This window comes from Bufo gargarizans, chromosome 11, assembly GCF_014858855.1.
Source record: "Bufo gargarizans isolate SCDJY-AF-19 chromosome 11, ASM1485885v1, whole genome shotgun sequence".
NCBI lineage: Eukaryota > Metazoa > Chordata > Amphibia > Anura > Bufonidae > Bufo > Bufo gargarizans.
In genome coordinates this window covers 88797853-88824744 of record NC_058090.1, presented here as the reverse complement: position 1 = coordinate 88824744, position 26892 = coordinate 88797853, and the positions used below count along the sequence as shown (strand labels likewise).

General features: G+C 40.8%; 3 protein-coding genes across 5 annotated transcripts in view; 2 read left to right on the top strand and 1 right to left on the bottom strand.

Annotated features, from left to right (window-relative positions):
- LOC122922224 (SLAM family member 8-like) overlaps positions 1-2058 on the top strand; it is a 3453-nt gene extending 1395 nt beyond the window's left edge. The window contains exons 3-5 of the mRNA XM_044272763.1: positions 361-618; positions 848-960; positions 1933-2058. Of these exons, the coding sequence (XP_044128698.1) occupies positions 361-618; positions 848-948 (359 nt within the window). The 3' untranslated portion in view covers positions 949-960; positions 1933-2058. The remainder of the gene's footprint in view (positions 1-360; positions 619-847; positions 961-1932) is intronic.
- Positions 1-26892, bottom strand: part of LOC122921388 (angiopoietin-2-like) — a 94952-nt gene that overhangs the window by 28932 nt on the left and 39128 nt on the right. The gene's annotated exons all lie outside the window — the stretch shown is intronic.
- LOC122922225 lies at positions 4051-19320 on the top strand. 3 transcript variants are annotated; one of them, XM_044272765.1, is made up of 6 exons: positions 4051-4276; positions 5041-5316; positions 12528-12651; positions 16364-16460; positions 18078-18161; positions 18772-19320. In XM_044272765.1, the coding sequence occupies exons 1-6, from the start codon at positions 4231-4233 to the stop codon at positions 18787-18789; spliced, it is 645 nt and encodes a 214-aa protein (XP_044128700.1). In that variant the 5' UTR covers positions 4051-4230; the 3' UTR covers positions 18790-19320. The 3 variants fall into 3 exon arrangements, with proteins under 3 accessions (XP_044128700.1, XP_044128701.1, XP_044128699.1); XM_044272764.1 differs by having other exon boundaries at positions 4060-4276; positions 5041-5352; XM_044272766.1 differs by lacking the exon at positions 18078-18161 and having other exon boundaries at positions 4057-4276; positions 5041-5352.

The window sequence follows — 26892 nt, the reverse complement described above, 5'->3', positions numbered from 1 at the left end:
GAAGGAAGGAAGGGGAAGAAAAGGAAATAAAGGACAAAGAAAGAAAGTAAAAATGAGTAAGGGAAGGAGAGGGAGATGAATGGAGGAAGGAAAGAAAAAAAGAAAAAGGAAGGATGGAAAGAAGAATGGAAACAGGGAAGAAAGGCAAGAGAGAGAAACAAGGAGAGGAAGAAAAGGAAATGAAAATATTGATAAAGAAATGAGAGCTAAAAGAAGGCAGGAAGTAAGGATATGACGGAGAAAGGAAAGGAAGGAGGGAATGGGTGCAGGGAGGAATTAAGGAAGATAAAGGGGCAGAGTGATAAATAAGAAGCCGAGATAAAGGGATGTTACTACTTCTTTTACCTTTATCTTTAACAGCAAAATTATTGAAGAAGGACATAGAAATTAAAATTAACGTGAGTGAAACTGAGAGCTGCAATATGACTCTGACCTGTACAGCAAACAACCCATATGTGAGAATCTCCTGGAGGAACCAGACTGAGGGGTATAAAGTTGTCAGAAATCACACACTAAACCTGAACAATATTCATCCAACTACCATCTACCACTGCATCGCTGAAACCCCTGTAATCAGAATCTCCCGATCAGTCAGGCCATGGACTTTCTGCCAGAAAGGTAACTATATGATGTAGCTTGATAGCTCACCTACAGGATGCATTGACATGTCCTGCTCTCCTTGGGCCCCTACCCAGCACTGGCAGTTGCATGGTCAAAACCAATGACACAAGACTGTAGGTCCTCTTTAAGGTAGTTTTGCTATCATTGCTTGTCTTCTTCTCAGCTTTGGGTAGTTTCTTCTTCTTCTAAGAATAGTTCTTAATTTTTTTTTGATGTTTTATCGTAGAAACAGCCATTGGTCTAGCTCCTCGGGCTGGATCACCTTCGATCTGGATTATGACAGTTGCCATCATGACGTCTATACTGGAGCTGATGCATTGTCTGTGATTCAAAACTCAGGTAAGAAATCAGAATATCAATTGTCTAAAGGGGCTTTCTCGTGGACTTCATAGAAAGGTTTTTCCGCGAAGAGCAACAACCATGAGCTGCTCTGTGAGACTGTGCTAGGCTCTTCTCACATTATGCCTTGTGTCTGCTTACCGCACAGTAATAAAACTTTATAACACAATGCATACGAGGAAAGGAGCAAAAGACATTAATAAAATCTTAATGACTCATGAAACCAATTCAATACAGTATCGTGAGACATCTCATGACACAATATCATATATTTTTTTTTTTTTAATCTCAGGACATGTTCAGCCAAGAGGAAAAATATACTCTAGTCTTGATCCAGAAGGGGAAAAAAAGCCCTATCAGATTGTTTTCAACTACTTCAAATTAGGGGGAAAATATATAAATCTAGCATTCAGAGCAAATTCCAGGATCCAACGACCCTTCTACAGATACGTCCAGCTCAGATTACATGTAATATTCAGGTCCATCTTGAATTCTTTCAAGAAATCAACAATCACAACATCATGCTACAGAGCACCGCCATCTAACTGCTCTTATAGCAAAGAATTGACCCACAGTTCCTATGTGACCTCTTATCAATGCCTTAGATAAAATTATCCACACCTGCACAAGGAAAAAAAAAGTACCTACAAAATACACAGAGTATCTCCTTCTGCACTGTTTACAGTGTTATCAGAACCTTCCTCCTGCTGCTCCCTCCCCCCTCTCACAGCATGTGTCTTACAAGCACACATTGGGTAAAACATATTGGAGGAGATGTATCAAAACTGGTGTAATGGGAAACTGGCTTCGTTGTCCACAGCAACCAATTAGATTCCACCTTTTATTTGCCAAAGGAGGTCTGAAAAATGAAAAGTAGAAACTGATTGGTTGCTGTGGGCAGCTAAGCCAGGTTTCTTTTACTCTTTGACATTAGAACAACTTGTGATAAGGACCTTCTTTCTTTCATTTCAGATCTTCGAAAAAACAAAAACAAAGACCCAGCTGTGGCAACCTCTAGTTCGAATATATAGTGGATATCAGTAGAAAGAACCCATATTTTAGTAGTCTGAAACTCTGGAAACGGTGATACATAATGATAAATAAAGGTGTATACTATTTTTATAATGCTTGTTGTGTCGGAGATTTTGTTTGTGTTGGAGATTTTGGAGATTTTATTTGTTTTTCCTGATTAGAGATCAGAGAAGTATTGGAAAATTCGATTTGGCTGTTGCACCAAATTTTACAAAAAAATACGCTTTGTGATTACTTCATCGCGAAGCGCATTTCTTTGTAAGTAGTGGGTGCAATAACAGGGAATGGCGATTGATTCCACTTCGAGCTTATAGAGTTACCCTGTCAATTTCGGATGGCTATTTCTGAAATTCCTACTCATCCTCATCCATATTCGAGATGGTTACTGTTCTACACCAAGGAGCTATAGCAAGCTACTCTTCCATGTTAAGGTCTGGTGTGGTGGGATTTCCACAGCCTGTTTCCGCTTTGTTGAGCACTCGTCAGTCATCAGTTCAGTAAACTACATAGTGATCATCTGAAGCCATGATGCAACCTATGATGGTTACCCCACCACACCAGAGGTTTATTCCAGGCAGGTCTACACCTCCACACTCCACACTCGACATATGTCAGATAGTTTCCTCTCAACTTCAACATTTCCTTCCAGGCCAGGGGAACACAATGACATAGTGACAATTTTACATACAAGGTTAGACATGTCATGGGCTTTCTAACTGAGGCTGGAAAAGTTATGGAGTCACTAACAGAGAGTCATAGTAACACAGGGCCAATGATTGAGAATGTTATGGGGCACTTTGGCTTTCAATGTAAAAGATATACTGAAACAAACAGAAATAGAAGGAAGTCATAACACCTATGGGTGCTGTAATGTGGTTGCCACCTGCTAAAATGCTCCTAAATGAGACTCAAACAATAAAACGGTATATACCACATACTTATTATGAGAGGACCCTCAGAGACATAGTTATCTGACTGAGTTTCAAAATTAGAAGGGAAAATGTTAAAGTAGTTTCTAGATTTGTGAAACAGAAGACAATTAAGAAGTTTTATTTGAAGGCCGCAGAACATGACTTTCTTTACCTCATGCAACTAAAAAAGGGGCCCCTTGTAAACCAATCCTTAACATTCCAGACCACAAGGCTCCTGCAAGTGTTGGGGACTAGTGGTCATCCTCAGCTGAAGCCAAGGAAGAGCTTGTCTTGCTCTGGTTTCCACCTGAACTGCCACCCCAGGTATTGGCCAAGAGCCTGAATCGAGGTCCGGCTTCTCCCCTCAGCGAGAAGCCAAGTGGGTGAGGAACCATATGGCCACACCTCTCCCCCTAGAACTCAAGAGGTAGCCAGTGAGAAGTCTGAAAATTAGAAGAGCTAATGAGCAATAAAATTGCCTTTTAATAAACATAGCCCAAGTGGGGCCCAGGATGAGGGGGGTCTACTAGCTCGGTGGATTTACAAGAGCGGATTCTCTGACAGGTTATCGTTCCCAGCCATCTGCCCATGTGAAGGTTCCGCCGGTCACCCGATGAACAAGCGAAATCCTGTTGTTTGTGTAGGCACCTAAATTATCGTTTCTTTTTGAACAGCGATCTCTTGCCCAGAAACAATGCAGCTGTATGAGGTCAAGCGATCACAATAGCGATCCCTTGTTCTCATAGTGTGGGGGGGATCGCTGCATGCAGTTTCCTCCACTGAACAAGCAGCCAACTGTTGGGAAGGAACGTTTTCTTCCCAACAATCTGCTGCGCATTCCACCGTGTACCACTGGGTCTCTAAGGTGTGCATCTCATTCAGCCAATCAGTACCCTGCTCCGTACTGAAAAGGGGCAAAAGCATCAAAAAAGGCATCTATGCATAATTTACTCTTCTTTTTGGAAGAGTCTCATGTTTGGGTGACATGAAAATAAGGTCCCATACATCTGCTGAGTCTCCTAAGTGAGAACTAGTAATCCCCAACCTGCACCCATAACATCTTATACAGCCGAGTCATCTGGTCTGCACAGATGAGGGGCAATAACCCAGTAATATTTTCTTTCCCACACAGAGTTTTTTTTGTGAGAATCTTTAAAGTTGCTTTCACTGTAAAGGTGCTGCTTAAATCTGTCTGCTTCTACCACAACCTCACATTAGATTGGGATCTTCTTACCACTTTTTTGCAGGAAACAGAAAGTGTTTTTGTATTTCCTGAAACAGAGTAAAAGATTTCGAGCTTAGTCCCTCAAGTCTAACACAGTTAATAATGTTTTGTTACTGCACTGCCATCCTGCTCCTTATTTTTCAAAAATGTAAGTATTTCACATTATTTTGTTTGAGCAAATGCTTAAAGGGACTCTCCAGGACACCAACAATGTTCCTGAAAAAAGGACTGTGTTATGATAAGGTGGTGGACTTTCTGTGCCACCTAGACTGAGGTATTTTTAACTCCCATTGAAGACATTGACCTGCTGTCCGAGTCTAACACGTTTCCGACATAGCAGATTGCTTCAGCTTGGTACATTTTTGAGGAAATTGGCACAAGATAGACTTTTAATCACTCGTGGCAAAGATTTTGTTTGCTACCCTAGGTTTGAATTTTCATACCCTGGCCAGAGCAAAGTGGCTAGATGGCAGCCCTTTAGGCATTGAGTTCTCAGGCCAGAGACCTGACAGCTTCCCCAGAAAAGGTACAAGTGTGGAGGTCCTATGAGAACAGATATTTGAGGACAGCAACTATCATTGTTGGGGCAGACATCCAAATGTATAGTCACCATCACGGGAATGTGAGATTGGGGCAAGGTTATCTGCAGTCAGAGCGGAATGGGAGGCTTGGATTCATTATTGGGACATGGCGATACCTGAAATGTTTGCTTTGGCACTTGGACTAACCTGAATTCTTATGTTCTTTTTTTGTCATCTCAAAAAGTTGGGAAAATGTGAGACAGAGAACCTACTAAAACTCTGGAAACTATTCTTACTAGTGACTACTTAATATTTTTACCCAGAGCTCCTCTCATGATTTGGTGGTGGCCATGGTCTTCACTTCACATTTTATGAATTTTTTTATTGTTAGGTGTCTTCTGTTACAAACCATGTGGAGAGGTGAAAAATGTTTCTGCTGTTGAGGGGGAGAACGTGATCCTACAAGTGGATGAAGAAATGATTACAGAAATTTCCTGGGTTTTTGGTAACAAACATATAGCAACTACTCAACCAAACAAAACTATCGATATAAAAAGTTGGGATTACAGATCAAAGCTTTACACTGAGGGAAACGTCTCACTGGGAATCGTAAAAATAAACACGGAACAAAGCGGAACATTCGTGGCCAGTATTTTTAAGGAAAAAGGTGAATGTAGTCAAGAATATCATCTCACTGTGTACAGTAAGTTTTAACTACCTATACATATATGGTGATATGAACATTCTGGTATAACCTGGGTATCTCCTGCATATAACTGTATATATGTACAGCTGGTATAAGTTATACATCTTCTTGTATATGGTGATATGGAGCATGCTGGTATAACCTGGGTATCTCCTGTATATAATTATATATGTACAGCTGGTATAAGTTATACATCTTCTTGTATATGGTGATATGGACCATGCTGGTATAACCTGGGTATCTCCTGTATATAATTATATATGTACAGCTGGTATAAGTTATACATCTTCTTGTATACAGTGATATGGAGCATGCTGGTATAACCTGGGCATCTCCTGTATATAATTATATATGTACAGCTGGTATAAGTTATACATCTTCTTGTATATGGTGATATGGACCATGCTGGTATAACCTGGGCATCTCCTGTATATAATTATATATGTACAGCTGGTATAAGTTATACATCTTCTTGTATATAGTGATATGGAGCATGCTGGTATAACCTGGGTATCTCCTGTATATAATTATATATGTACAGCTGGTATAAGTTATACATCTTCTTGTATATAGTGATATGGAGCATGCTGGTATAACCTGGGTATCTCCTGTATATAATTATACATGTACAGCTGGTATAAGTTATACATCTTCTGTATACAGTGATATGGAGCATGCTGGTATAACCTGGGTATCTCCTGTATATAATTATATATGTACAGCTGGTATAAGTTATACATCTTCTTGTATACAGTGATATGGAGCATGCTGATATAACCTGGGCATCTCCTGTATATAATTATATATGTACAGCTGGTATAAGTTATACATCTTGTATATAGTGATATGGAGCATGCTGGTATAACCTGGGCATCTCCTGTATATAATTATATATGTACAGCTGGTATAAGTTATACATCTTCTTGTATATAGTGATATGGACCATGCTGGTATAACCTGGGCATCTCCTGTATATAATTATATATGTACAGCTGGTATAAGTTATACATCTTCTTGTATATAGTGATATGGAGCATGCTGGTATAACCTGGGCATCTCCTGTATATAATTATATATGTACAGCTGGTATAAGTTATACATCTTCTTGTATATAGTGATATGGACCATGCTGGTATAACCTGGGCATCTCCTGTATATAATTATATATGTACAGCTGGTATAAGTTATACATCTTCTTGTATACAGTGATATGGAGCATGCTGGTATAACCTGGGTATCTCCGGTATATAATTATATATGTACAGCTGGTATAACCTGGGTATCTCCTGTATATAATTATATATGTACAGCTGGTATAAGTTATACATCTTCTTGTATATAGTGATATGGAGCATGCTGGTATAACCTGGGCATCTCCTGTATATAATTATATATGTACAGCTGGTATAAGTTATACATCTTCTTGTATATAGTGATATGGAGCATGCTGGTATAACCTGGGTATCTACTGTATATAATTATATAGGTACAGCTGGTATAAGTTATACATCTTCTTGTATATAGTGATATGGAGCATGCTGGTATAACCTGGGCATCTCCTGTATATAATTATATATGTACAGCTGGTATAAGTTATACATCTCCCTGTATATAGTGATATAGAGCATGCTGGTATAACCTGGGTATCTCCTGTATATAATATATATGTACAGCTGGTATAAGTTATACATCTTGTATATAGTGATATGGAGCATGCTGGTATAACCTGGGCATCTCCTGTATATAATTATATATGTACAGCTGGTATAAGTTATACATCTTCTTGTATATAGTGATATGGAGCATGCTGGTATAACCTGGGCATCTCCTGTATATAATTATATATGTACAGCTGGTATAAGTTATACATCTTCCTGTATACAGTGATATGGAGCATGCTGGTATAACCTGGGTATCTCCTGTATATAGTTATATATGTACAGCTGGTATAAGTTATACATCTTGTATATAGTGATATGGAGCATGCTGGTATAACCTGGGCATCTCCTGTATATAATTATATATGTACAGCTGGTATAAGTTATACATCTTCTTGTATATAGTGATATGGAGCATGCTGGTATAACCTGGGCATCTCCTGTATATAATTATATATGTACAGCTGGTATAAGTTATACATCTTCTTGTATACAGTGATATGGAGCATGCTGGTATAACCTGGGCATCTCCTGTATATAATTATATATGTACAGCTGGTATAAGTTATACATCTTCTTGTATATAGTAATATGGAGCATGCTGGTATAACCTGGGTATATCCTGTATATAATTATATATGTACAGCTGGTATAAGTTATACATCTTCTTGTATATAGTGATATGGAGCATGCTGGTATAACCTGGGTATCTACTGTATATAATTATATAGGTACAGCTGGTATAAGTTATACATCTTCTTGTATACAGTGATATGTAGCATGCTGGTATAACCTGGGTATCTACTGTATATAATTATATAGGTACAGCTGGTATAAGTTATACATCTTCCTGTATATAGTGATATGGAGCATGCTGGTATAACCTGTGCATCTCCTGTATATAATTATATATGTACAGCTGGTATAAGTTATACATCTTCTTGTATATAGTGATATGGAGCATGCTGGTATAACCTGGGTATCTCCTGTATATAATTATATATGTACAGCTGGTATAAGTTATACATCTTCTTGTATATAGTGATATGGAGCATGCTGGTATAACCTGGGTATCTCCTGTATATAATTATATATGTACAGCTGGTATAAGTTATACATCTCCCTGTATACAGTGATATGGAGCATGCTGGTATAACCTGGGTATCTCCTGTATATAATTATATATGTACAGCTGGTATAAGTTATACATCTTCTTGTATATAGTGATATGGAGCATGCTGGTATAACCTGGGTATCTCCTGTATATAATTATATATGTACAGTTGGTGTAACCTGGGTATCTCCTGTATATAATTATATGTACAGCTGGTATAAGTTATACATCTTCTTGTATATAGTGATATGGACCATGCTGGTATAACCTGGGTATCTCCTGTATATAATTATATATGTACAGCTGGTATAAGTTATACATCTTCTTGTATATAGTGATATGGAGCATGCTGGTATAACCTGGGTATCTCCTGTATATAATTATATATGTACAGTTGGTGTAACCTGGGTATCTCCTGTATATAATTATATATGTACAGCTGGTATAAGTTATACATCTTCTTGTATATAGTGATATGGAGCATGCTGGTATAACCTGGGTATCTCCTGTATATAATTATATATGTACAGCTGGTATAAGTTATACATCTTCTTGTATATAGTGATATGGAGCATGCTGGTATAACCTGGGTATCTCCTGTATATAATTATATATGTACAGCTGGTATAAGTTATACATCTTCTTGTATATAGTGATATGGAGCATGCTGGTATAACCTGGGCATCTCCTGTATATAATTATATATGTACAGCTGGTATAACCTGGGTATCTCCTGTATATAATTATATATGTACAGCTGGTATAAGTTATACATCTTCTTGTATATAGTGATATGGAGCATGCTGGTATAACCTGGGCATCTCCTGTATATAATTATATATGTACAGCTGGTATAAGTTATACATCTTCTTGTATATAGTGATATGGACCATGCTGGTATAACCTGGGTATCTCCTGTATATAATTATATATGTACAGCTGGTATAAGTTATACTTCTTCTTGTATATAGTGATATGGAGCATGCTGGTATAACCTGGGCATCTCCTGTATATAATTATATATGTACAGCTGGTATAACCTGGGTATCTCCTGTATATAATTATATATGTACAGCTGGTATAAGTTATACATCTTCTTGTATATAGTGATATGGACCATGCTGGTATAACCTGGGTATCTCCTGTATATAATTATATATGTACAGCTGGTATAAGTTATACTTCTTCTTGTATATAGTGATATGGAGCATGCTGGTATAACCTGGGCATCTCCTGTATATAATTATATATGTACAGCTGGTATAACCTGGGTATCTCCTGTATATAATTATATATGTACAGCTGGTATAAGTTATACATCTTCTTGTATATAGTGATATGGAGCATGCTGGTATAACCTGGGTATCTCCTGTATATAATTATATATGTACAGCTGGTATAAGTTATACATCTTCTTGTATATAGTGATATGGAGCATGCTGGTATAACCTGGGCATCTCCTGTATATAATTATATATGTACAGCTGGTATAAGTTATACATCTTCTTGTATATAGTGATATGGAGCATGCTGGTATAACCTGGGTATCTACTGTATATAATTATATAGGTACAGCTGGTATAAGTTATACATCTTCTTGTATACAGTGATATGTAGCATGCTGGTATAACCTGGGTATCTACTGTATATAATTATATAGGTACAGCTGGTATAAGTTATACATCTTCCTGTATATAGTGATATGGAGCATGCTGGTATAACCTGTGCATCTCCTGTATATAATTATATATGTACAGCTGGTATAAGTTATACATCTTCTTGTATATAGTGATATGGAGCATGCTGGTATAACCTGGGTATCTCCTGTATATAATTATATATGTACAGCTGGTATAAGTTATACATCTTCTTGTATATAGTGATATGGAGCATGCTGGTATAACCTGGGTATCTCCTGTATATAATTATATATGTACAGCTGGTATAAGTTATACATCTCCCTGTATACAGTGATATGGAGCATGCTGGTATAACCTGGGTATCTCCTGTATATAATTATATATGTACAGCTGGTATAAGTTATACATCTTCTTGTATATAGTGATATGGAGCATGCTGGTATAACCTGGGTATCTCCTGTATATAATTATATATGTACAGTTGGTGTAACCTGGGTATCTCCTGTATATAATTATATATGTACAGCTGGTATAAGTTATACATCTTCTTGTATATAGTGATATGGACCATGCTGGTATAACCTGGGTATCTCCTGTATATAATTATATATGTACAGCTGGTATAAGTTATACATCTTCTTGTATATAGTGATATGGAGCATGCTGGTATAACCTGGGTATCTCCTGTATATAATTATATATGTACAGTTGGTGTAACCTGGGTATCTCCTGTATATAATTATATATGTACAGCTGGTATAAGTTATACATCTTCTTGTATATAGTGATATGGAGCATGCTGGTATAACCTGGGTATCTCCTGTATATAATTATATATGTACAGCTGGTATAAGTTATACATCTTCTTGTATATAGTGATATGGAGCATGCTGGTATAACCTGGGTATCTCCTGTATATAATTATATATGTACAGCTGGTATAAGTTATACATCTTCTTGTATATAGTGATATGGAGCATGCTGGTATAACCTGGGCATCTCCTGTATATAATTATATATGTACAGCTGGTATAACCTGGGTATCTCCTGTATATAATTATATATGTACAGCTGGTATAAGTTATACATCTTCTTGTATATAGTGATATGGAGCATGCTGGTATAACCTGGGCATCTCCTGTATATAATTATATATGTACAGCTGGTATAAGTTATACATCTTCTTGTATATAGTGATATGGACCATGCTGGTATAACCTGGGTATCTCCTGTATATAATTATATATGTACAGCTGGTATAAGTTATACTTCTTCTTGTATATAGTGATATGGAGCATGCTGGTATAACCTGGGCATCTCCTGTATATAATTATATATGTACAGCTGGTATAACCTGGGTATCTCCTGTATATAATTATATATGTACAGCTGGTATAAGTTATACATCTTCTTGTATATAGTGATATGGACCATGCTGGTATAACCTGGGTATCTCCTGTATATAATTATATATGTACAGCTGGTATAAGTTATACTTCTTCTTGTATATAGTGATATGGAGCATGCTGGTATAACCTGGGCATCTCCTGTATATAATTATATATGTACAGCTGGTATAACCTGGGTATCTCCTGTATATAATTATATATGTACAGCTGGTATAAGTTATACATCTTCTTGTATATAGTGATATGGAGCATGCTGGTATAACCTGGGTATCTCCTGTATATAATTATATATGTACAGCTGGTATAAGTTATACATCTTCTTGTATATAGTGATATGGAGCATGCTGGTATAACCTGGGCATCTCCTGTATATAATTATATATGTACAGCTGGTATAAGTTATACATCTTCTTGTATATAGTGATATGGAGCATGCTGGTATAACCTGGGTATCTCCTGTATATAATTATATGTGTACAGCTGGTATAAGTTATACATCTTCTTGTATATAGTGATATGGACCATGCTGGTATAACCTGGGCATCTCCTGTATATAATTATATATGTACAGCTGGTATAAGTTATACATCTTCTGTATATAGTGATATGGAGCATGCTGGTATAACCTGGGTATCTCCTGTATATAATTATATATGTACAGCTGGTATAAGTTATACATCTTCTTGTATATAGTGATATGGACCATGCTGGTATAACCTGGGTATCTCCTGTATATAATTATATGTGTACAGCTGGTATAAGTTATACATCTTCTTGTATATAGTGATATGGAGCATGCTGGTATAACCTGGGTATCTACTGTATATAATTATATATGTACAGCTGGTATAAGTTATACATCTTCTGTATATAGTGATATGGAGCATGCTGGTATAACCTGGGCGTCTCCTGTATATAATTATATATGTACAGCTGGTATAAGTTATACATCTTCTTGTATATAGTGATATGGACCATGCTGGTATAACCTGGGCATCTCCTGTATATAATTATATATGTACAGCTGGTATAAGTTATACATCTTCTTGTATATAGTGATATGGAGCATGCTGGTATAACCTGGGCGTCTCCTGTATATAATTATATATGTACAGCTGGTATAAGTTATACATCTTCTTGTATATAGTGATATGGACCATGCTGGTATAACCTGGGCATCTCCTGTATATAATTATATATGTACAGTTGGTGTAACCTTGTCACCCCCAATTTGTATCATCAAGGGAACCCTACCTTATTAACTCTTTGACCCCTTTTTAAAAGGTACCTGCCAGTTCAAGAGGTCTTCTTATCAGAATGAACACTTTATGGAGCTGTATTTCTATCTTAGGCACAGAGAAGGGCGGGATGGTGGCCATTGTGACACTCATGTGCGTGGTTCTGATAGTACTGGTGACTTTCTGCACTTGCTGTCTGAAGAACAAGAAGATGAGGACTATGCGCTGTTCTAGCTGGTGAGTGTTTAACCTTTCAGAGTTGCTTTGGATAAATGATGACATTTTACTTGTTTTCACATTGTATCCGGGGAGTGTTCTGCATAAGAGGGTGAAAAACCAGAAGTGGTGTGCTGCAGACTGCTACCACCTCACACCACGAGAGGCTACAGGAAATCATGTGAGGTCCTCACCACAATATCACCCTGCCTCATACCACTGATATAATGCTCAGAGATAGATAGGAGATAAAAACTGGCCTAAACGGGTGGAAATGCTCCAAATCCAGACACTGTAGCGCGTCTATAACCTGGGGAGCAATTCCTCCGCATACGGTACACAGACAACAGCAATCCCCAGCCAAAAATGTGTACAATGGAGGATGCCGGGGCGGACCGCATGCACCACAAGAACATCTTACACAAAATAGTACATTGTGCAGATGAAAAAACATATACATACACAAATCACTGCAAAAAATGCACAAAAATGATACGCAACTGACAATACTAGCTAATTCCTCAAGCCGACGTCCAAAGCGGAGAACTTTGCCGATATCTTCCAGTCAGGAACATATCGGAGCCCCTCATGCACCACGTCACGGTGTCTCAGCACGCATGGGGTCCTACCACTCAACTGCCCGTGGTGTGTGATCAGGGTCTGAACAGTGCAATTTACTCACAGCCAAACTCTCACATGCCTTCATAGGGGTATCACCAGTGCACTGTGAGGTAGGATATGTGACCCGCACCCACAACAGACCATGCGACTTGTGTATAGATAGGAGATAGATAGTGTAACAGTCAGCTTACACTCCTGGCAATCAGTCTCCAACAGCATACAGGGAATCCCCCCAATAACGAGACAAGGCTCTGTGTTGAGGGTCAAGCAGTGGTCTGACGTGCTGGCACACCCAGCCTGGTTTTTATTACAGTTTTTCAAATACAGAACAGATACAACACATCCCCACAATGCATCATGGTTTCCTCCTCTCTGCCTGGGAGACAACCGAGGGCAATCCAATTATCTCTCAGGACAAAGGGAAGTCGCCAATACACATGTGGAGACAACAGGACAGACATCACCATTTAAACACACAATGGGACAATAGAAACACACCCACACAAAATCCTCCCCTCTGCCGGTGATGATTATTGAACACAATAACGAATATAATTATCAAAGGCAGAGAAATACAGTTTTATAAAACATTTTACAGGAACCCCAAAACATGCAATAACCCCATAACCAATATATCCTCGGAACCGGGGGATCTGGGTGAACCACATATCCAAAATTCACCCACATCCGTTCAGTAGTTTGGAAGATACAGTTACACTGAAAATATACAAGTTATACCGAAAATAGTCACTAATAAAGGTGTCCCCTGTTTGGTAGTTTCAAACTACTGAATGATGTCTCTGTGCACCAAATACAGGCAAGAAAGCACCGTGTGGGAAAGTCAGAACAGTGTCTGTGAGCTAAAATGGCCGCTATCTATTGTTCCCACCATGTGCTTCATCCAAGCAAGTAAGGCAAAGGATGCAATCCAGGGACAGAGGGCTCCGTCCCAAGTGCCTTAAGACCCACTAACTTAAGGGACCATAATCCCAGGGCAGGAGGCTGGTAAACAGCCCCCTCCAAAACACCGTGGCGAGGTTGGTTTCGCCACAGATAGATAACAGTGCTTTGTGTATGAACAGGATATTGTTTGCTTAGAGGAAGAAATATATCATGACATAAGGTATTACAAGCATGTACTGTACTACTTACTGTATTACTATACTCTATTAATATACTCTATTACTGTATTAGTGTACTATTACTACGCTCTATTACTATACTCTATTACTGTATTTTATTACTGTATCACTATCCTCTATTACTGTACTATTACTATGCTCTATTACTATACTCTATTACTGTATGACTATACTCTATTACTATAATCTATTACTATACTACTATACTCTACTACTAGGCTCTATTACTGTATTATATTACTGTGTTACTATACTCTATTACTATATTACTGTACTCTATTACTATGATCTATTACTCTATTACTGTATTCTATTACCATGCTCTATTACTATTCTCTATTACTGTTTTACAATACACTTACTGTACTCTATTAGTGTATTACTGTATTCTATTACTGTATTACTGTACACTATTACTGCATTACTACACTATTACTGTACTACTCTACTGTATTACTCCATTCTTACTACACTCTATTACTGTATTAATGCACTCTACTGCATTACTGTACTGTAGTACTACACTATTACTGTATGTACTGTATTACTGCACTGTATTACTGCACTGTATTACTACACTATTACTGTACTACTACACAATTACTGTATTACTGTACTGTATTGCTGCACTCTATTACTGCACTGTATTACTACACTACTACTGTACTGTATTACTACACAATTACTGTATTACTGTACTGTATTACTACACTATTACTGTATGTACTGTATTACTGCACTGTATTACTACACAGTTACTGTATTACTGTACTGTATTACTACACTCTATTACTGTACTGTATTACTACACTATTACTGTATGTACTGTATTACTGCACTGTATTACTACACAATTACTGTATTACTACACTATTACTGTACTGTATTACTACACAATTACTGTATTACTGTACTGTATTGCTGCACTCTATTACTGTATTACTGTACTGTATTACTACAAAATTACAGTATTACTGTACTGTATTACTGCACTGTATTACTACACAGTTACTGTATTACTGTACTGTATTACTACACTCTATTACTGTACTGTATTACTACACTATTACTGTATGTACTGTATTACTGCACTGTATTACTACACAATTACTGTATTACTGTACTGTATTACTACACTATTACTGTATGTACTGTATTACTGCACTGTATTACTACACAATTACTGTATTACTGTATTACTACACTATTACTGTATGTACTGTATTACTGCACTGTATTACTACACAATTACTGTATTACTGTACTGTATTACTACACTTTATTACTGTACTGTATTACTACACTATTACTGTATGTACTGTATTACTGCACTGTATTACTACACAATTACTGTATTACTGTACTGTATTACTACACTATTACTGTACTGTATTACTACACAATTACTGTATTACTGTACTGTATTACTGCACTCTATTACTGTATTACTGCATTATATTACTACACTATTACTGTATTACTACACAATTACTGTATTACTGTACTGTATCACTGCACTCTATTACTGTACTGTATTACTACAAAATTACTGTATTACTGTACTGTATTACTGCACTGTATTACTACACAGTTACTGTATTACTGTACTGTATTACTACACTCTATTACTGTACTACGACACTATTACTGTATGTACTGTATTACTGCACTGTATTACTACACTATTACTGTATTACTACACAATTACTGTATTACTGCACTCTTACTGTATTACTGTACCGTATTACTACACTATTACTGTATTACTGCACTGTATTACTACACAATTACTGTACTGTATTACTGCACTCTATTTCTGTATTACTGCACTCTATTACTGTATTACTGCACTGTGTTACTACACAATTACTGTATTACTGTCCTCTATTACTGCACTGTATTACTGCACTGTATTACTGTACGTTTCAGTTCTTTTGTTTAACTAATGCCTTCTGTTTTTCTACCTTCAGTGGGAGAAAACCGATCACTGCACCATTTACTGGAAATATTCAGAAAGAAAATGTTTATTATGAAATACTCTTAAAGGGAAATCCTCCTAATATGACAGTAGGTACTATAAAATTGTGGTGTGATGTGTCTGTGAACATGAGCCTCGCATGTGTTACAGAGGGTGGTGTCTCTAAGAACCACTAGTACACCTGGAGGCATCTAGGGCAGGAAGTGCTAACCGAGGCCCAGGCAGAAGACAGTTAGTACGGTAGATACAGCTGTTCTGTACCCTTAAAAGGATTTTCCATCAGAAGAAAAACATAGCTGCTTTCTTCCAGGAACAGCACCATAACTTTGAAACCAATAAGGCTGAGCTGGAGACCACACACAACCTGTGGTCAATTGTGACTCTCTTTTTGGAAGGAAACAGCCATGCTTTTCTCATCCTTGACCATAGTTTTAAAGGGGTTGTCCAATAATTTATGTAAACATTTAAGCTAGAATCAGCCCTGAACCTCACCAGAACCAGAGATCTTGCTTCAGTTCTTCCCCTATCACAACTTGGGGGGCAGTGTCCTTCCTGCTGCAGTTCTCTTCCTATCAGAAGCTTGGAAGTGGCTTGTCACAGCTCAGGGGGTGTCCTTCCTGCTTTCCCTGTAACTGCTATAGCCTCCAACTGTCTGGTGGTCTCTGAAGGATGGAACTAAGCATCTCCATACACCTCAATGAAGATACTGCGTTGGACAGAGAAATAAGGACAAGAAAAAACAGCAGGTGGCGCTATACAGATACTATTTATGGAATAATTAACTGGCTAAACAAAAAAAATCTATTACATGCAATTTAAAAAGTATTTAGATCCATATGTACAATATTTTTCTTGGGACACCTCTTTCAAGTGGTGAATAACTTCACAAGTGTGGTCTACTGCATGGATGTCAAACTCATGGCCCTCCAGATGTTGCAAAACTACAACTCCCATCATTCCCTGATAGCTGTAGTATGCCCAGGCATGATGGGAGTTGTAGTTTTGCAACAGCTGGAGGGCCACGAGTTTGACATCCCTGGTCTACTGCAAGGCATGTCTAATATGTGGTGTTCCAACTGAACTTAACCCCACCCCTGACTTGTTAAGACACACCCCTGCTTATATTACATCACTTCCCTTCCCAGAAAGATGTTGGGACATGTTGAGAGGTGAAATTTTGCAACAGCTATCCTAATCATCTGATGGACCCAATTAATACTGCACCCAGTGCGGTCACATTAATATTGAGATGACATAGGATGGAAGTTTAGGGCAGATTGTTTGAGGTGGGGTTAGGTAGGAGCCCAGAACAGTTAGTCATGCTCTGGTCCTAGCATAGGTCTAGGCTTGTGTATGTTATATGTTCTGAGCTTTAAGACATTAATTTGGATGTGGTTCAGACTCTCTACCGGTCTGCACTTGTTAGGTTGGGATCACACTTAAGTGAAATGGTTCCAGCAGGCTGATGGATGCAATGTTTTTGGCCTGGCCAAAAACTGGCACTCATGCTGGAAAGCGTCTAGATCCTTGACGGATCCCATTATAGTCAAAGGGGTTAGTCAGTGAACGGCAGAATTCAGCGAGGCCAAATCCGGTGAACTCCAGCTGACAGTCTGCCAGATCTGTTTAACGCAAGTGTGAACCTACCCTTGGTCTATCTTGTTTAGTAGGTAGCACTTCTAGTTCTTATACTTTAATCCCTATAGGTCAACCATGAGAACAAGGACGTCATAGAAAGGAGGGAGACAGTGGTAAACACCATCTATGCCACAGCGACCAATCCATCCATGGTACTATACACAATCTATTCTTCTCTGTAGACATGTCGATCCCTGGCCCACTATTACATAAGAACCAGGGTCCAAGTTCCCTCCCGAAAATGGAACGGTGGTCAAGCATGAATGGAGCAGTAGTGAACATGATTGACCACTGCCCATTCATATGCCGAGTAGACAAGACTTTTGTGTTTGTGATTGTTGGGGGTCCCAGTGGTTGTACCCCACCACATACAGGAAATAAGCTTGGCACAACCTCTTAAAGATGTTAGGTCCAGAGGAAAAAATAAATGTTCAGGACCCTCATCTCTTGGTCAGAGTGGAGAGTAATTAAAAAGAGTGTCTCTTGCTCTGGAGGACCTCTCCTGTCCTGTGTACATAGACAACCCTTTATCATGAATGGGTACTGTTGAGGCACTGAAGGAAAACTGGGTGCTTTCTGACAGGTTTCCCCACTCACTGTAGGTCCAGCAGGAGGACACCTTTTGCCCATCTTATGGTCAAGAGGCAATTCTAAAAAGTAGGGATTGTCCAAACTGGGGATCCTCTTTAAGAAAAGTGGACTTCCCCTTTAAGGCACCATTATGATCTAAATTTTTGACAATGTTTTTTTATTGCTCTGCAGGTTCCAGTCGATAACTAAATGCTCTGAGGTCCAGTCTACAGTACAAGAAATGATTGTATGATAAATGATCCTGACCTCGATGTATGGAAATCCACTATGGTGAGGAGACCAGATGCCTGAAGAAAACAGACTAGGAGGTGCTCTTCAATAGTCCAGACTGCAAGAAAGCTTGATGCACTATTCCAGTTAGTATATCTACCTTGGCTGATTGGATAAGAGATCACATGGCCTACACCAGGGGAGGTTTAGAAGAAAGAGGCTGCAGAAGGACCACTTGAAGCCTCTCCGCCAGCAGAATGGTAATACAGACATTTGAATACAGAGAATATTGAATAACTGAAATAGAAAATAGATTTTAAAAAATGGTTTCTACACCCCAACATATTCATCATATGAAGATATCATAACCCATCTATGACATAGAGAGCACCAAAAACGTTTGCTGGCCTTACACCCTTATCTGCTTGTACTGGGAACATACCCTATAATAATGAATGGCAGCTTTATCCATAAATCTGATTTTAGTAAACTATTATTTTTTACCATGAACTCGTTGTCTGCTTTGTATTTGTAGCAGAGATGAATTTGTCATATGCTTCGTGTTGCTCTACCACTTAGGCCCCTTTCACACGGGCGAGATTTACGCACGGGTGCAATGTGTGAGGTGAACGCATTGCACCCGCACTGAATCCGGACCCATTCATTTCTATGGGGCTGTGCACATGAGCGGTGATTTTCACGCATCACTTGCGCGTTGCGTAAAAATCGCAGCATGTTCCTCTTTGAATGGGGCTGCGTTAAATTACAATCAAGTGTGGATACGGTGCGATTTTCACGCACGGTTGCTAGGAGACGATCGGGATGGAGACCCGATCATTATTATTTTCCCTAATAACATGGTTATAAGGGAAAATAATAGCATTCTTAATACAGAATGCATAGTACAATAGGGCTGGAGGGGTTAAAAAACAAAACGAAAAATGTTTAACTCACCTTAATCCACTTGATCGCGCAGCCGGCATCTCTTCTGTCTTATCTTTGCTGTGCACAGGAAAAGGACCTGTGGTGACGTCACTACGCTCATCACACGGTCCGTCACATGATCCATCACCATGGTAAAAGATCATGTGATGGACCATGCGATGAGCGCAGTGACGTCATCAAAGGTCCTATTCCTCAAAGAAGAAGACAGAAGAGAAGCCGGGCTGCGCAAACAAGTGGATTACGGTGAGTTAAATTATTATTTTTTAACCCCTCCAGCGCTATTGTACTATGCATTCTGTATTAAGAATGCTATTATTTTCCCTTATAACCATGTTAGAAGAGAAAATAATGCAATCTACAGAACACCGATCCCAAGCCCGAATTTTTGTGAAGAAGTTCGGGTTTGGGTACCAAACATGCCAATTTTTCTCATGTGAGTGCAAAACGCATCACAATGTATTGCATTCGCGCTGAAAAATCGTGCATTTTCCCGTGACGCACCCGCATCTCCGGGCCAAAAACATGATGCCCGTGTGAAAGAGGCCTTAAAGCTGTTCTACAAGATTTTGATATTGATGTCCTGTTCTCAGGACACATCACCAGAATCTGATCGGCAGGGGTGCAACTGCCAGCTGTCACTCCAATCAGCTCCACGAGGAGTAAGACCTCTTCCTAGGCTAGTCACATTCAGTCTCATGGCCTAGGTCTGTGATGGCTAACCTCCGGCACTCCAGCTGTGGTAAAACTACAACTCCCAAGATGCAAGCTTGCTTAGCTGTTTTCAGAACTCCATAGAAATTGAATGAAGCATGCTGGGAGTCGTAGTTTCACCACAGCTGAAGTGCCGGAGGTTAGCCATCACTGGCTAGGTATTGGTCCCATGGCTTAGGTACAGCTGAAGTGAATGGAGCGGGGCTACATTATCAACAATAGATGGCGCTGGGCTTGGCAAGCTGTGAGGAGGCCATCGCGCTCGCTGGTACTCTGGTCAATGCCGTGGCTCCCTCTAACAAGTCAGACCCCTGGCAATCTCATATGGATGACCTATCCTCAAGAGAAGAAAATCCCAAAGAACCCCTTCGAAGGATATTTCTTATTTCAACAACTTATCTCCTATCCACAGATAATAAACAGAAGAATATTACAGATGAGTTATGCATAATTAAAGGGGTTGTCTCACTTCAGACACTGGTGGCATATCGCTAGGATCTATCTCCAGAATGGGCCACAGAAATTGGAAGGGGCTATCCGGCAATTTATCAAGATCAGATTGTTGGAGGTCTAATAACCAGGAGCCGATCAGCTGTTAGAAGAGGCTGAGCACTGGGGCCTCTTCCTAGGCCATGTGACGTCACCGTGTATCGGTGACGTGGCCTAATTGCAGCTCAGCCGAGCTGCAATACCAAGCACAACCACTGTCCAATGTACGGCACTGTGCTTGGAGAGCTCTGGGGCTTCCTGAAATAGCTGATCGTCCAGGAATGCCTTCTGTTCTAGTGTTGAGCGAACCTTATCCGCATTCGAAAGGGCGATGAGTGGAAGACTGCATTCAACACTCGTGATGGACACTACGAGTATATCGTCATGCCCTTCTTATATCTTCTAGGACCTGCTCTATGATAGTGTACCTGGACGATATACTGAGTGATTTTACCACTCACCTGAGGCATTTACGTTTAGGCTACTTTCACACTTGTGTTTTGTGCGGATCCGTCTTGTATTAATCATAAAAATAAAAAGTCTAAGTCAAAACGGATTCGTCTTGACTTACATTGAAAGTCAATGGGAGGCGGATCCGTTTTCAATTGCGCCATATTGTGTCAGTGAAAAATGGATCCGTTTGGCTCCGCATAGTCAGACGATCACCAAAATGCTGCAAGCAGCGTTTTAGTGGCCATCTAAGAAACGCAACGGAGGCCAAATTGATGCATTCTGAACGGATACTTATCTATTCAGAATGCATTGGGGCTTAACTGATCCGTTTTGGAACCGCTTGTGAGAGCCCTGAAACGGATCTCGCAAACGGAAAGCCAAAACGCCAGTGTGAAAGTAGCCTTAGGCCTCTTTCACACGGGCGTGTGTGCCCCGTGGTCGTGCTGCGGCCCGCAAAATGTGGGCCGCAATGCACGAGCACAGTCCGTGTGGCAGCCGCAGCGGATCGCGGACCCATTCAAAAAGATAGGACATGTTCTATCTTTTGGCGGAACGGAAGTACGGGACGAAACCCCACGGAAGCACTCCGTAGTGCTCCTGTGGGGTTCCGTTCCGTGCTTCCGTTCCTTACCATTCCGCATCTCCGGATTTGTGGACCCATTCAAGTGAATGTGTCTGCATCCGTGATGCGGAATGCCCACGGAACGGCACCCGTGTATTGCGGATCCACAAATGCGCACTTGCCCGTGTGAAAGAGGCCTTAGTTTTACCGTGGTTGGGAGAGAATCGGCAAACTCGAGAAATGCATCTTTGAAAAAACTACTGTACCGTTCCTCGGATACATCATCTCGGATGCCGGGTTGCAGATGGATCCTGAAAAATTTAATGCAGCAATGGACTGGCCCCGCCCACAAGGTCTTCGCGCTATACAGCGCTTCCTTGGATTTTCTGATTCCTATCTTCAGTTCATCCCGAATTTTTCATCTCCGATCTCCGCTCTTACTAAGAAAGGGGTGAATGCCAGAGACTGGACTCCTGAGATGGAGGCCGCCTTTGTCCAATTAAAGAGGTCGCCTCCTCCATAGGAGCCGGTGCTGTTTTACTACAGAAAGATTCCAAGGGCAAGATCTTTACATGTGGGTTCTCCTCCAAGCTCTTCCCCCCTGCTGAGAGGAATGACTGTATAGGAGACAGAGAGCTTCTGGCCATAAAACTTGCCTTGAAGGAGTGGAGTTATCTATTGTGTAACGCCCCAGAGTGGCATGACCACCTTTGCGCCTTGCTACTACCTTCTATGGTTAACATAAGGTCATCTCGTGTATTAATTTCCAGGTCGTGCAAAATGTGTATTCCTATTTCTATGCAACTGTTATGTTTAAGTGTAATGTGCCTGGTTCACCAGTAGATGGTGGCAACATTGGCAGAGCTATTTCACCTAGAATGGAACCTCTCTTTCCATTCTAACTCTCTCTAAGGGTCCATTCACACGTCCGTTGTTTGTTTCCTGATCTGTTCCGTTTTTTGCTGAACAGATCTGGACCAGATCTGGACCCATTCATTTTCAATGGGTCCTGAAAAAAAACGGACAGCACAATGTCAGATTTTTTTTCAGGACCCATTGAAAATGAATGGGTCCAGATCTGGTCCAGATCTGTTCAGCAAAAAACGGAACAGATCAGGAAAGAAACAACGGATGTGTGAATGGACCCTAAGAGAGGGAGGAGTTTAGTTAGTGAAGGGAGAGTTTAGAGATCCCCTGCCAAGGCAGGCTGTGCAGCAGGAGATTGTCCCTGTTGGGCGAGCCCTGCCTAAGCCAGCTAGAGCACCTTTAGCTCAGCTGGACACAGAGGCCAAAGCCTGAAGCCTAAGAGACCAGGAGTGAAGTGTTCACTGGACAAAGCTAGAGCCAGCCTACCAAGTGAGAAGTTGTAGCACCCTAAGAAGCCGAGTTCCATAGCACAGCAGAGCCGGAGAGCAACATATGTAGCAGAGTTGAGTTTGTTTGCCTGCCACAGTTTATGCCAAAGCCTGCTGGAAGCCAAGACAAAGCCTGTAAATTGAGTTGGAAGAAAGTTTATTCAAGTAAAGCTAGTAGTGCGCCCAACGGCCCCATTGCATATTGGATGGGGCCCAGCATCCAGTTATAATCTTCACCGACCACAAGAACCTTACATATCTGCAGACGGCCCAGCGTCTGAACCCTCGCCAAGTCAGGTGGGCACTCTTCTTCTCCCGTTTTAATTTTGAGCTTTACTTTCGTCTGGCCGAGAAGATCATCAAGGCGGATCCGCAAGACCACAGAACTTTTGTCTCTCCATTACTCATGGCCAACACTGTCTAATGATGTGCGTGATTATGTATCTGCCTGCACTGTCTGTGCTCAGAATAAAGTCTCCAGGACCAAACCACCCGGGCTGTTGTAACATCTTTTTGTTCCTGATGCCCCATGGCAACACATTGCCATGGACTTTGTTACAGATCTGCCCTCTTCTGCTGGATGTACAGCTATCTGGGTGGTCGTGGACTGCTTCTCCAAGACCCTTTGAAGTATTGAGGAGGATCAACGAAGTGACATATAATTTACGTCTGCCTCTCTCTATGCATATTCCTAATGCCTTCCATATGTCGTTACTAAAACCAGAAGTCCTTAAAGGGAGTCTTTCACCTAATCTGAGCGTTTTAGACCGCTCAGATCAGGTTATAGACTCTTTAACCCTCATTACGATCACACCTTTCTCTTATGTGTCCCTCGCCCAGATAATGAAAATAACACTTTTTAAACTTATGCAAATTACCTTCTGAAGGTGCCCAGGGGCGGCGTTACTGGGCGATGGGCCCAGAAAAACACACCTCCAGCCGGCGGACGTCACGAGCGGCACCAGAGGACGGCGGGCTGGGAACTGGCCCGCACCTGCGCACTGCTCTGCCCATTATGGGCAGAGGAACATCCTTTCATATTGCGCATGCGCCGGCCGGCTGTCTTTAGTTGGCCGGCGCATGCGCAATATGAAAAGCTGTTCATCTGCCCATAATGGGCAGAGCAGTGCGCAGGTGCGGGCCAGTTCCCAGCCCGCCGTCCTCTGGTGCCGCTCGTGACGTCCGCCGGCTGGAGGTGTGTTTTTCTGGGCACATCGCCCAGTAACGCCGCCCCTGGGCACCTTCAGAAGGTAATTTGCATAAGTTTAAAAAGTGTTATTTTCATTATCTGGGCGAGGGACACATAAGACAAAGGTATGATCGTAATGAGGGTTAAAGAGTCTATAACCTGATCTGAGCGGTCTAAAACGCTCAGATTAGGTGAAAGACTCTCTTTAATTGCTTCTCGGCGGCTCCTTCTACTCCAACTCCGGTATCTGAAGATTCTGATGAGATATTTGAGGTCAAAGACATCCTGGACATCAAGAAGGGTGGCAAGAAGACCTACTATCTTGTGGACTGGAAGGGGTTTGGTCCTGTGGAGAGGTCTTGGGAACCAGAGGAGAACATTCATGCTCCAAACTTGATAAAAAGGTTTCTGTCTCGGGAAGAGGGGGCGTAAGGGGGGGGGGTATTCTAACAGCAGCTGCTGTGCGCTGCTGTTCCCCTGCTTACCACTGCGGTCCCGGGCGCTGTGTTCAGCGGTGATCTGCGGCCAGTGCTTCCTGTTCACCCCTGCAGTCCTGGGCTCTGTCTGTGTTGGTGCTGTTGTTCTGGGATCTGCTCCACAGTTTCCTCTCAGCCCTGGCCACAGCATGCTTGCTGCTGGTTTCCTGCAGCACTATCTTAAGGGCCAGCGCGTCACTTACTGGGCTTTATGGGTTAGGTCATGTGACCTCGCTGACCAATCATAGCCCTCCTGCGCATATATAAGTGGCTCAGCCACCTTCCCAGATGCCTCAGTGTCAAGGTCCTTGTGTCCTGCTAAGGTTCCTGACTCGTACTTGTGTTCCTGGATTCCTTGACTCTCCTGTTGCCGATCCGGATTGCCTGACCCGTACCTGTGCCGCTTGCCCTGACCTTTTGCCTGTCTGACTTCGCCTCTGCCTCATCCTTCAGTCCTGCACTGTTGCTCCTGGTAACGACTCCGCCTGCTGACAATGCCTGTATCTCTGGTACCTTTCTCAGGTACCTCCTGGTACAGCTGCCTCGTGTGCCAATCCTCCTCAAGAGGTAGCGACCTGGTGTTCCCCTCTGGAAAGTCTATCCCCACCATCAGGGGTACTGTGAAGATCGAGGGGTTCACTTAGACAACGCCCTTAGAGGAGGTAGGACACGTGGCACAGTGGATTCACACCCGCTGGTTCATGACATATATACTATGTTACTATGTCACTTGTATGCCGAACTTGAAAACAGAAGTTCGCTCATCCCAGTTCTGTTCTGGAGAGGTGGGACCTGCATCTATCTGACACTGGTGGCATATCTTAGCGATAAACAACTAATGTCTGAGCTGGGACAACCCCTTTAAAGTAATTTTTCGGGACGCACTGGGTCACACAAATGCCTTTAGGAGCTTATAGCTTCTTTCATTTCTACAGTATATGAGTTCTGAGAAAACCTGGAGTGCTACAGGTTGCAGACCCCTAGGTTATACTGGGATATTGTGGTCACATGACTATTTCATATACTGTAATTGACATGATGTCATCATGGATGACACGTCACTGGAGAGCATATTATATACATGTGGCTGTGATTCTGCAGTAGCCCTCTGTAAAAAACGTTATGTTGGCAAATGTTTTTTTTAATCAAAAATGTTTTAATTTTTGGAAAATCCCTTTAACAGATACTAGAATAATGAAGGTTTTACGTCTCTAATTTATTAGGATTTGAGATTTACTAGATCCTCTTCGGAAATCACCAGTCATGTATGTCGCTGTGATAGAGGATCTTCATGTTCTGTGTCTGTAATGAGTGTTTAGCCTGCGGTGGGAATTCTTCTTGACGACACTTCTGAAAATCATGTCGGTGAAGATACAGATTTTACTTTTCGTTTTGCCTTCTTCTGGATCAGAAAAATCACTGAAATAAAGTGGCCTAAATGGGAGGAAATGCTCAAAAAACCCCAAACACTGTAGCGTGTTCATACCCGGGGGAGCAATCCCTCCGCATGTGATCCGCTGCTAACAGCAATCCCCAGCAGAAACGCATACAATGGAGGATGTCGGCAGCGGACCACATGCACCACAAGAGCATCCTACACAAGATGGAATCATGGGTGGATGAAAATATACCTTGACGGTGGTGCAAAAGGGCTTCGATGTGTTTCTGACTGGAATACATTGGCTAAAGTCTCAGTTTTTAACTGTTTTTTTTCAGCTTGAGGGATTAGCCAGTGTTGTCAGTTGCATATCATTGTGGTGGACCTTTCGCAGTGATTTATGTTCTTCTAGATTAGCACTATAGACTGCACTTGATGGACCTATGATATGTTTCTGGGCAAGGAGATACTGTACTTTAGATGAGAGGAAGATCATGTCAGTTACTAGAAGTTCTGAAGGTCTA

What these genes read in the sequence shown, in the direction of transcription:
- LOC122922225 (XM_044272764.1), top strand. Translation starts at nt 4,231, where the DNA reads ATGTTTTGTTACTGCACTGCCATCCTGCTCCTTATTTTTCAAAAAT. An exon ending in GCTCCTTATTTTTCAAAAAT is followed by an intron (nt 4,277 to 5,040) that starts GTAAGTATTTCA and finishes TTTTATTGTTAG; the next exon opens with GTGTCTTCTGTTACAAACCA. An exon ending in ACTATGCGCTGTTCTAGCTG is followed by an intron (nt 12,652 to 16,363) that starts GTGAGTGTTTAA and finishes TTCTACCTTCAG; the next exon opens with TGGGAGAAAACCGATCACTG.